The following is a 12,355-nucleotide window of genomic DNA, read 5'->3' as shown; positions in this document are numbered from 1 at the left end:
CCTCCTACCCCCTCTTCTTTACCTCTCTTAATTTACTGTTACTTACCTATGGAGGCATAGTCACCCACCCTCTTAACCTCTCCACCACACACAGCCTTTCAAGTACACTATGGTCTAGTCTACATGTGAGTTTCAAGGGTCTCCCATTTATGACTCTCTTTAAACCTCCAGGAGTACTACTGTATATGGCAGTTCATTCTGAAGAGGGTACTTGCAGATGTCACTTTTATACCCTACGTCCGTTTATGGCTCCGACATATGACATCACACATACCCTCCTGCTCCAAAGACTTTGGTATACTGGCTGGATGTTGGTGCTGCAGGCGGTAACCTCCATACTGTAATGAATACTGTAACATGGAAGAGAAGGGCATCTAAGGTTATGGTATGTTCTTACACAACTATTCTTTACAACTTTACCATGGAGTAAGGGGGTGAGGAACTGTACACGGAGCCCTCGGTCAACATTAGACTGTCTGCATACTCTTTCAAGTAGATGAATAAAACTATCAAAATTATCACCTCCTTGGTACTGAGGAAGAAGTTTACTGACCTTTATTGCTTCTGGGGTATGGTTACTCCCTTCCGTATTACCTCCATGACCCTGGCGATAAGTGAGCATTTCCTTTTCTTCTCATTTTCTTCAGCTTCCAAATGCCATAGTCTCTCTAATTCTAGTTTCAAATGTTTGGCCTCCAGTTCAGGTCTGTCTAACTTGAGATGTATTTTCAAGTCTTTTGAGGAAAAGTCGAACTGTCCTGTTTCTGGGAGCTGTACATCCCCAGTGCCAGTCTTGTTGTCTTCCTGGTTGCTGGTGTGTGATGCAGCTGTGATTATGGCATTTCCCTTTTAGTTAGGTTGACATGTTATCAGTCCTTTGACTTGGCAAATCTTAGCCAACTGGTTCCTTGTTAGCTTGTCATAATCCTGTGCTGACATCCTTGCCTGCTCTCCCTGACTAAGCTAACAAAAGTAAATAAGTAAAACTATTGTGATATGAAACTCTGAATGTCTACCATGTGATTGCTGAAATTATACCTTTCTTTAATGACACTGCTTACAGGCTACAGGAATTCCATATCCACACCACTGCTCAACAGTATGTGAGCATGTGATGATCCCATCACTGCCAACCAATAAAATGAGACACCCACTGCTACCAATATGTGATAGGCGCCAGTATGTGTCATCCCCATGCTAGGCTAGTAATCAGGGAGCCTGAATCCTCACCGTTGACACTGGAGAGGGATATGCACTTGGAATAAAAATGGATACGCTCAGTATTTCCAGATGCAGACCTCTCTACATCAAGTACAGTTTCCCTTAAGAGCACACAGGAAAAACACTCAGCCCAGGTTCTGGATGTCTCTATATCTTTCTTCCTCCAGATCACCAGTAAGACTCTGCACTAGTACAGCTGTAGAGTTAGGTCCTCAGCTGAGTGCTCAAGCCAAGTCCTCCAGCACCCTCTCTGTAAACCCAAGTAGCTGACACACACACTGAGAGAGTTAATTTTCATACAGATAAACAAACACACACACACACACCTGGGAAAGGCTGGCACCAGTTTATCTGCTGTGCCCCCTTCTGCCCCGAGTATAAGGTAGTTATCAGTGCCACCTAGACCTTCACAATCAGCTACTCTAAGGCCCTTAACAAAGGGTGTTCTATTATACTGTGCAATATTAATATTATTACAAATGGTAGTTAGTTCCCAAGATGGCTAGGCTTTCTGGAATGGCCCACACAGTGTCACCAAATAAATATAAGTACTCTTAAAGGTTAGATAATCTTTACAAGAACCAGCCACGATAAAAGTATTGCATATATTTAATAATAAATTAAAGTACATGAAAATACTGAATGTATATTCAGAGTAAACCACAGAGTTCAAATCACAGAAAGTATTGCAAAGAACGTTGAAGGACAGACTCAGACAAATAAAGAAAAGCAATATCTAAACTAAGCTTCACTATATTCCTGACTGAATCTAAGAGAATTTACTATTCCCTAATAACTTACTTGGACAAGGCAAGATGAAATACCTGAGCAGTCTTTCTGGTCAGGCTCCCAAACAGAATACTCTATCCTCTGAGATTACTCCCTGTAAAATATAATATCCAAGATGACTTACAGAATGACCTCATCTGGTCACCTGTCTCTAGGTTCTCACAGTATTCCCTTTGATGCTGCAAGAGGAATTGAACATAGATGGCTGCAGTACACATCCAAATATTTATGGCAGTACCTGGAGACCTCCCCTCTTTTCACTGAGCTAATGAACAAAGGCTGTGTCCCAGACCTAGTGGCTCTGGCATTACTCAGCAATGTGGGGTGCCATTCAGTGATTTAACAGCTCAATTACATTTCCTTTATTTTTCTTAAAATAAGCCAGCTGGTTAACCATTGCTGTGCCAGTGTCCTCAATTAAAACATGCATTTAATTCTGATATTATGATACATGTACATTTATCTTCATTTCAACAGGGTGCAGTGTTGATACATTATAGCACAGTTAACACAAGCGAAGCTCAGAAGTTCATGTTCAACACAAGCATAGATCAGTTTGATGTACTAATACAGTTATTTACAAAATTCCAGCTAGCTGTGCTGGCACAAGTCATGCATCCACTGCCCTACCTCTCCCTGGCATAGCTGTCAGTACCTCCTATTGACACAAGCAGGTCCTACATACCTTGGATTTTCACAGACTGTTCAGGTATTGGATAAAACTACGACCATTCGTCAGTCTGTGACCAGCTTTGTTTCTTTTCATCCCAGGACATTGGGTTTGGCTGTTTCTAACCAGACCATCTCCTTCTGGATGTCTAAGGCTATTTCCTTTTGTTATTCGTTTCATGGCATATGTCTGTCTACTTTTGTTAGTGCTCGCTCCACTATGGCTGTTGCCTTTTCTGTTGTTTTTTTTCAGGGGTTTGGATACCAGTTCCATTCTTGAAGCTGCTACTTGGTCTTCAATGCATACCTTTACTAAGCATTATATACTGGATATGGTTTCTAGGGCCAGAGCAGGTTTTGCTAGAACCATTCTGCATGGGTTTGTTGAGGGCTCTTCCCAGCCTTCCACCTCCCATTCTTTTTGTTGAGCTTTTGTACTCTCCCTACATTGAATAATACTGCAACAGTGATACAGAAGAACACAGTAAAATCTTACCATAACAGTAGATGCTCTTCTGTTCAATGTTGCAGTATTCATTCCATCCATACCCCTTTTTAATTTTTGGCTCTGTTTTGGTTTCTGTCCTGGCTGAGGGTCACCATTTTCCATCTGCATTTTCTCTTTCTGGATGTGCATAGCCTCTGTTGCCTTATGGAGACTCTTCTCTACTGGGACAATTCGGTTATGGGTAACTGCGTACATTCATCACTTTTATACCATGTGTCCTGAACGGGGAGCATACATGTGATGTATGGTACAAACAAGATCTTAAGACTTTGGTGTACTGGCCAGACATGGGCCATTCTTGACAAGAGATGTCTCTAGTTTGGAATACTGGAGCAGTGAAGAGAAGAACATCTATTGTTATGGTAAGATTTTACAAAACTGCACTTTTTCTGGCACTGCAGCATAATCGTCAGTTCCCCGTTCCTTTTTCCCAGGAGGTGCCTAGAGCTTACCTTTTGCAAGTTCTTCTTTAGAAGTGCAAAATGGCATTACTTCTCATCTAATTTTTGGAATACCTAGCTGTGGTGTTTGCTCTCTATCCAAGTTCTTTGAACAGGTGGCTATAATTTACATAGGGCCTTATAGCATATCATCAGCGAGCCTCTCTTCATGGTGTATTAATTTAATTAGTAAGTTAAGCAGAGTCTATTACAGTGATTTGTGCCTCTGCTAAAAATGTTTGCATTTCTGGAACTAAATGTCATGCTGTGGCCCATGGTGTCTGAGACCCACAGTTTGGTGGTGAATTCCCCATTTCTGCCTCCTAGAAGAGTTAGCTAAGGACTGCGTCCTATAGGTTAATAAAAACTAAATCACATTAGCAGATATGAATACTGTATTCTTAATATAGCACTAGATCCACTTGGAGGATTAAGTATTCATTAACCGGCTCGCTGTCCATCCTCTTACCTGACCAGGGGTTAGATAATGCTTTTTTTTTTTTTGACCTCCTTTTTTTTTTTTTTTAAACTTGGACATGAACTGGAAAAACAATGGAGAGGCACCATATTGTGGGAAGGTGCTTGTTAGCCAGGGAAAGTTATAGCTACTGAGCAGAGCATGCAAGAAGCACCTGAGTCCTGAAATAATAAAGACCAAGTCCTCCAGGAAGATCTAGCATCACAGTAAGCGGATAGCATTAATTTCTTTCTGTGTGTGGATATCTGTGACATGGCAGACCTATTCCACAAACTCAAGTCATTACTTTAGTACTATATCTGAGACTGTGCATGCCTACATAACTATTAAGTTTTGACTGCATTATGTTTCTGTAATGTTTCTTACTTATTTCTCATCCTGAATCTTCTATGTAACATTAAGGTTACATTACTAACACCCCCAATAATAAACAACACTGCTTAACTTGTGCCAAAGATAAATGGCTTCCAACACATTTGAGAGCCAGTCTCCTACTAGGATCACTAATTCGCAAAGCCCTTTCTCCTGTGACATCATCCCCTATCACTCATAAACTTTTCACCAAAACCCCCACATATGATCTAAGGGGGGGGGGTATCTCTCAATCCATCCTACTAACTCCAAAAAAGTAAATTCTATTGCACTGACCATGCATTCTCCATTCTAGCACCTAAACTGTGGGACATTCCTGTCTCAATCCGAGATGTCCAAAAGTACTGTTTGATACATCAGCTCAAGGAACACCTGTCCACCCTAGCAAATGTGCAGCTGCACTTACAAAAGTCATGTTACATGAATTCTGTGACGCTCTCACACACCCCTTTATCCCTATTTCATCTTCCTTATCTTGTCATCCCATTTATTTACTGCCTCTCATTCATCCTACTTCTTCTTCTCTTTGCATCTCTCTCGCACTTTTCCTTTCTACTCCTCTTCCCTCTGCATGCCTTTTGCGCAGTTTCTCTTTCTTCTCATGCTATCAGTTCTTGCAAATATTCTCGCTTGCCCCTTCTAATGTCTTCATATCTCTCTCTAATGATGTGCTGCATCTCAGTCATTATGGGTATATATTTCCATAAAGCTCTGTTAAGCATAATTCCATTTTTCCATTCCATGTTTTGCCAATAACTGTTTCTTGAACTAAATGTTGTAGCATATTCTTGCATATGTAAATATGTTTCTTTCATTTCATATGTGATCCTCTTCACCCGGGCTGTTCCTGCAAATGATTCATTGAGATCAGTGCAGTACTCCATAAAACAAATATATAAATACATGTACAGTGTTTTTAAGTTTGTTTCTGTCTGCAGTCAACATTTTGCTTCTCCCTTAAGGTGTGAACTGGATGAATAAAATGATGTGGCGTTTTGTGAAAGGTGATGCTCAAGTGGATGAAATTGACATGCTTTGGGAGATCAGTAAACAAATTGAAGGACACACCATCTGTGCCTTGGGAGATGGAGCAGCTTGGCCAGTTCAGGTAATATATTGAATTAGTACTGTATTCTAGATTCCGTTGGTGGCTTTAATGTGTGTTTCTTTCTGGACTTAAGCTGATTGTAATGTAATAATGTCATACATCTTTGTAGCAATCAGTCATAAGGTGGTCATTTCTGATTGCTACATCTTCACTTGTGTATTGGACTGTTTAGACAAATTCACCACCTTATTTCTTCCAGTTTATTAAAGGTGTAGTGTTCATGTCAGACCATGCTCCCATTGGTCTGTGCATGTACCCGAGGCTAATCCTACTTGACCTTTTTTTTTTTTTTTGATGCAGAACTCAAATTTTCTTTTACTTTCAATTGTTGTTGAAAGGAAAACCTGTGCTAATGTCTGATCCTGCCCAAACTTCCATTTATTGCACCTCCTCTGTTTGGGACTAAAACACATTTTCATATTTTGTCTTTTTCTCAGTATTATTTTAAACTGTTAATTGTATGAATTGGAGAACTGTTTAGGTGTTCATTCCAACAGTAAATTTAAGACCAAATTATTTCATGTTGTCAAATCCTTAGTAATGTGTGGAACTTTCTTACCTTTTGATATTAAATGACATTGCCCACCCTCAGCCTGGTCAGTTTGACAAAGCAGTTAGTTCCTCCCCAGTACTGTACATATAAATGTTATGAGTCTCTGGATGTTTATATTTTGCAAATAAATACATGCTAAATCTATTAAACTTGCCCTTTTTAAGAAGCTGGATATCGTTTCAAGCTCTGTTCTGTTTTTACTCTCTCTCCTCCAGAAAACAATCACAGAATTATCCTGTGAGAACTTTTTTTGTACAGTTGCTAAACTGCTGTGGGAAAATTGAGTTTTGCAGCAGCTGTTTTGTTGAGATAGGTGTCAGTGATGATTTATTTAGGCAACTGTTTTGATTTATTTTATCACTTTTTTGCAATGTAATCTCTCCTGCCTGGAGAATTCTTAATTAAGCATAGCTTTGGAACTTTTTGCTAAAACAAAAAAAATAGAATTTTCTTCTTTCATTTCCAGGGACTTGAATATTTGAATCTGTGCTCATGAAATCAAGTGTCATTATGTGTGTAATGTTCATTACTGTACAAAGCTGTCAGTCATCAATGCAGCTGTTTACCTGTCCCTTCCTAGTGATATTTTAAAAGCCAAATACTTGGTTGTGAATATTTCTTTCTGCCTTAATTTGAGGATCTTTCTTCTACCTTATGCCCATTGCTGTGCAGTGAGAATTGTTCAGTTTCTATTGTGTGGATTAATATTTTCTAAGGCCCATGATGTCCCTGAAAAAGACAAATTCCACAAAAGACTACTGCTCACAGCTCCTCTTTTGTTTGGGGTGGTAACCACTGTGTCTCCTCCAGTGAATACTGTGTTGTGCTTAATAAAAGAATGCTCCATCAGAAGACCCGCAGTGCTAGACCACAAAAAGTGTCTGCCAGTTTGGCAGAGGGACTGTCTGAGTATTCCAAAGAAAGCAACACCTGAAAAAAAGGCTAAGAACATTGGAGAAGCCCAAGAGATTGGTAGTTACAGATCCTGTAGGGGGATAGAGTGAGTCCATAACATCCTCATCAGTTCCATTTAAACCCGCAGGCACCAGATTCATGGAAGCATTGCCTTTTTGATGCCTTATCCTGCGACATTTGACTACTGTCTCTCCATCTGTCTTGACCACTTTGAAGGCAAAGAGCAGGGGCATATCTTGCTTAGCAAGCCAAGCCTCCAGTGAATTGGATGAAAATTAAGTGAGACCAGTAGGCCATATGATATGTTCCAGGATTTTGCCTTGGTTGTTCTACCTTCACATATTTTTGCTCTGCCTTCAAATGGGTTCTCCCCAAAAACATCATAGCCATCCTTGTGCAGGCGTCTACAAACACTCACACACTGTCAAGCTTTCTGGCTTGCCTCTTCACTAACTAGAAGAGTCACCTTCTAGTTTTATTCAAGAGCCAACATCCAAGGGCTGGATGCCTGTCCTTCAGGTGTCTACCACAGCCTCATGTAGGCACATGGTATAGGATTAGCTCCCAAGCAGCACAGCCTTTGGCACATGAAAACGTATCCCTTAAAGAGCCTTCCACCCAGCTTCTTGGATTTTAAGTGGAGGAGGGTCTTACCTGCTCTCTGCAGATCTGCTGTCCCTTAGGCTGTTACACGAATGACAAGGAGATCTTCTCATTGGGCGCTCTCTGGGAGGAGTTTTCTTTTGCAAAACAGTTATTCTGATGAGGGAACATTTTATGCAGACGTCTAAAGAAGTGCCCAAATCTTATAAAAGCTATTGGACCTCTTAGGATTGAAAAGAAGATACAAAGCAAGACCTTCCCCCCAAGCATTTGAGTCAGATTCTAATAGATCCAGGATTCCAGTAAATCCTTAAGTATGAACGCTGCCACAAAGCCACTGCTACCCTTCATGGATGGAACCAGTGCTTCCATACTAGTTCCATGACTTTATTCACTCCTCAACTGATGAGGAGAGCAGAGTATATATTCTGCAGTCTTGCTTTAACATTGTTTTTAGACATCTTAAGTTATCAAATTTTAATTTGTGACAAGGTATTAAATTCATTAAGATAAAAACAAAAGAAAAAAAAGTTGTAACAGTTTCTACTATTGTCATGCACTATACATCATAGTGTCTTTTTAATAATTTTCATTCACTCTGTTACGTAAGTTGATTAATTCCTACCTTCTCATAAGCCTCTCTTTTCCTCCAGTGCAGTATTTGCATATGTTAGGCCCACAAATTTATTTTTGTAAAATTTGCTCTTTCCTTTTCTAAAGATCTCACTTCCCCTGTTCTTTGTCTCCTTTACAGTATCCTTGATGTTGGGAGTAGATTTTGATTTCCATTTTTTTTGGTAGCCGGCAATATAGAGAATTGTGTTCAGGTTTCCAGTCATAATCAGTTTATTAGGTATTTGAGATGTGGATGCCAAGAAATTTGCCACGAGGGCAAAGGGTTCCTATCAGATAGTCGAACTTCTGCAAGTTCAAACCTCGTATGGTCGAGACCATAAGTTCATATTTGCAGAAGTTTGAGCATTTCAGTGGAAATCTCCGTAAGGGGAGGTTTCCATTTTGTTCAATGTGGTGCAATCTCGGGGTTGGTATATTTAAGTAGCGGGGGGTGCAGGGGGGCATGCCCCCCTTTGCTTACAACAGTTTATTTATTTATTTATTTTATTTTTTTTTTTTTTTATTCATAGTCGAAGTTTACTTATTACTTTACAAAAAAACCTTTTCCTAGCACACTATAGGAGACGAAAGGACACAGAGCCACAGGTAAGTAAACACTGACTCTATCCCCTTACCTAATCTTTACTGTAATCCTAACCAGCGAACACCAGCATATTCACAACAGCTGCTATAACACAGCATTGCATATCTGTACAACTACCACTTTTTCATTCATACATTAATTTTCCTGCATACTCCTGCTTACCTGCACTATAAAAAAAATGAATTTCAACTGTATTTGATTCACTGAAATGACCTTTCTGTCATTTCTGCATTCCCTGTTTTACACCCCCAAAATCTTGTTTAAACTTCAACAGGAACATGCTTCTGCTATTCTGTTTTTGTAGGGATTGATGTAGTTGCTAGTGAAAGTTTATCTGTTGGATCTAAACATAAAATGTTAGATCAAAAAGAAAAACAATGGATTGTTAAATTTGGCTGCAATGTATAAACCTGGTCTTAATGAATATTGCTAGGATAAGGGAGTTAGGTTGGTGTTAGGTATTTAATAACGAAGGTGTATTTATTTATAAAGAAAAAAAGTACCTATTTAATTTTCTATTTTCCTATAATACTAAGTACATATTGTAAAAGTTGATGTATTGGTTGTTATCTAAATGAATGATTTTTACTTATTATTTTTATGTGCCTTAAAAGCAGTACTATAGCTGTAATGGAGTTTATTTAATTGTGTGTGCTGTTATTTGAATTCGCACTTTTTCAGATTCGCGCTTCTGCATTTTCGACTTTACAGTCTCGAGTTGCTGAATTTCGAGCATTCAGTAATTCGGGATTGTGAAGGGGAGCCATATATATATATATATATATATATATATATATATATATATATATATATATATATATATATATATGGGTCTACCTGAAAACACCGACATGCAAAAACACCAACAATGAGATAACAGACACCACAAAACCAAAAGTTCAGAAACACGAAACTTCACATGTCCGACAAACCACAATCCCGACAATCAATAAAACAAATACCTTTTCCGTAAAACACACACACAACACAAGCACACCAAAAACCTTACAAACCTACACTAAACCTTACATACACAACTATGTATGCGCAGGGCCGGCCTTAGCTGAAACGGCACCCTAGGCGAACTACTACTCTGGCACCCCTTAAGCCCCACCCACACTGAACACAAGGAAGACCCCTGTTTGAGTCACGCCCACCCTGTTTGAGCCACGCCCACAAATGGGTCACTCCCGCAAAACACTCCTTCCAATGTTTAAATGCATGAAAATCCAAGTCATACTGTAAGACACCTTGTAGTGTAGTTGACTGCAGCTAAAGGCTGAATTATCCTAAGCAAGTTACTTAACGAGATCTGTACTCACTCTTGTATCATCTTTAGTAACTTGTACTCCGTGGACTTGCCAAGTTTTCTTGCAAAATACTTTCATGATAGGGTAACAGACTTGTGATGTGCCTCAGCATGGGCATACTAGCAAGAAGGTATACAGACTACAACCCAAATATTGCACACATAGCACTGTAGCAACTTAGCAAGATACATGTACGGTGAAACAACAACCAGAAGATGCAGCTGTGATTTTTACACTAGCCTTTAAAATATTTCTTGCAGAATACAAGTATTTAAAAAAATATTGCATGCAGGTATTCAGTTTCTACAACCCCGATGATGTTGTTAACATTTTATTTACAATTACACACAGCCCACGATTCTTGACATTTCATTACTTTTCATTTATTACAAGCACTTAAATAAACTTGAGCCTCCTTCTCAGACTGCCTCTTTTCTATTAATCCAAAAACAGATCTTCAAGAAGCTTAGATGTTTCCAAAACCATCTGACAACATCTTAAAACTTACAACCATAAGTATCTAGTGTTATGTTCATATAGTCTGCATTCTCTACTAAATACAGCAATTTATCTTGTGGCTTAACTCATCCTTACTCCTGAACAAAAAATGCCCATCTCTTTCTTTACTTTCAAGCAATCAATGGTAATGTAAAATATCAAAATATTTATTTAAATAAGAGTTTATCAACATCTCTGTCATTGGGCAAATACAACGCAAACCTCAACATTCCATCTTCAGCGTCTATAAGACATTTTAATGGTCAGCCAAATCACATGCGGACCTAAACTCAGTCTTTACACTTCCCAGAAGAGTATACCTTTTCTGCACATGTCCTTTAAGAAAGAAGTTCAGAGTACCCCCCTAGCAAGCTCCACCATAAAAAAATCATTTACCAAACAAAAGCAACAAGACAAACACTTATTTTCTCAGCAGTCATCATCCTCCTGCTGCTGTGGAGACTGCTTAAAAAAATAAACCATACTCTGACCAGAATAACACATCCCATTGACCCAAAATTTTTCTCTGTAAATAAAGGCATAAGGTGCTGCTTGTACTAGTAACAGCCTTTTATTATTATTATTATATGCTCAAAGAGCAGCTTTACGAATGATGCTAGTTAAATTTCCCTGTCCTCTACATCTTGGGAGCATTGCTTATTAGAGGAATCTGCCTTACTGTGACTGTACTAGTGCTAGGTGCATACTATTCTAATGGCCCTGGAGCCTTTACAAGCCTAGCCCATCAAGTAGAGCCACTGGAGAGATCCCCGGGGTGAACTTTCTATTTCCCATCCACTCATCAAGATTTCTCTTGAAGAGGGCCAGTGAGGTGCTCTGCTTGACATGTATGAGAAGTCTATTCCAGAGCATGGGCAGTCTTTGGGTTATGAACCTATCCCTCCAGTATGTTCTATTGATTGTGGTAATGCGATTGAGGTCTCTGGAGCATGTGGTGCAGGAGGACTGGGATTTTTTTAGATGTAGCATTTCTAACAGAGCTGGGTCAGACATGGCTTTGTAGGTCAAGCAGAGATCGCCTTTTAGTAGACGATATAAGGCAGAGAATAGCTGGAGTTTTTTTGAGTCTGTCCATGTAGGACATGTGTTTAAGGCCTAGGATCCTCTTCATGAGATACTTTTGTGGCCTTCCCAGCTGTTGCATGTGTCTAGTGAGGTACATGTCAAATGGGAAATCGTAATGGCATCAAATTCTGTACATGATGAATGGAAAATATGTGCAATATTACTCTATTCTACCCTCTGATTTCAATGACAGCCTTTCTTTTTAAATGTACATAAAATATTATATCTTCTTCCTTTCCGCAGGTTAGATTCAAACCTGGGGAGAAGGATGGGCATATATTCAATTCTGTTATCTCACTGCCAATTTAAGTTGACTGTTCTGAAATGTCTATCTGATCATTTCTGTGCCATTGTGTTGCTCCTTTCACCATGTAAGATGGCAGAGAGTGATGTTCTCTCTGCTATGTTTTTTTTTGTCAGGCTACTGCTTGGAGTACTTACCCAAGTGGCCATTTATTTTTATGTCTGAAATTTGTAGGTTCAGGGTTTCTTCCTTCTGATATCCTGATAAATCGTAACCTTCACCAAGCCATGATAATAGTTAAATGTTTGTATATTGTTTTTAGTCTATATTGATTGGGGCAGT

General features: G+C 39.2%; 1 protein-coding gene across 1 annotated transcript in view; it reads left to right on the top strand.

The window, feature by feature from the left end:
- NDUFV1 (NADH:ubiquinone oxidoreductase core subunit V1) overlaps window positions 1–12,355 on the top strand; it is a gene marked incomplete at its 5' end in the record, with an annotated part of 83,318 nt that overhangs the window by 69,849 nt on the left and 1,114 nt on the right. The window contains 1 exon segment of the mRNA XM_044082211.1: window positions 5,440–5,585. Within this exon segment, the coding sequence (XP_043938146.1) occupies window positions 5,440–5,585 (146 nt within the window).

This window comes from Protopterus annectens, chromosome 9.part0 (assembly GCF_019279795.1).
Source record: "Protopterus annectens isolate FY-2018-M chromosome 9.part0, PAN1.0, whole genome shotgun sequence".
In the NCBI taxonomy this organism is placed as follows: Eukaryota; Metazoa; Chordata; order Ceratodontiformes; family Protopteridae; genus Protopterus; species Protopterus annectens.
The sequence above is the reverse complement of the archived record's forward strand: the minus strand, read 5'-3'. Positions and strand labels throughout refer to the sequence as shown.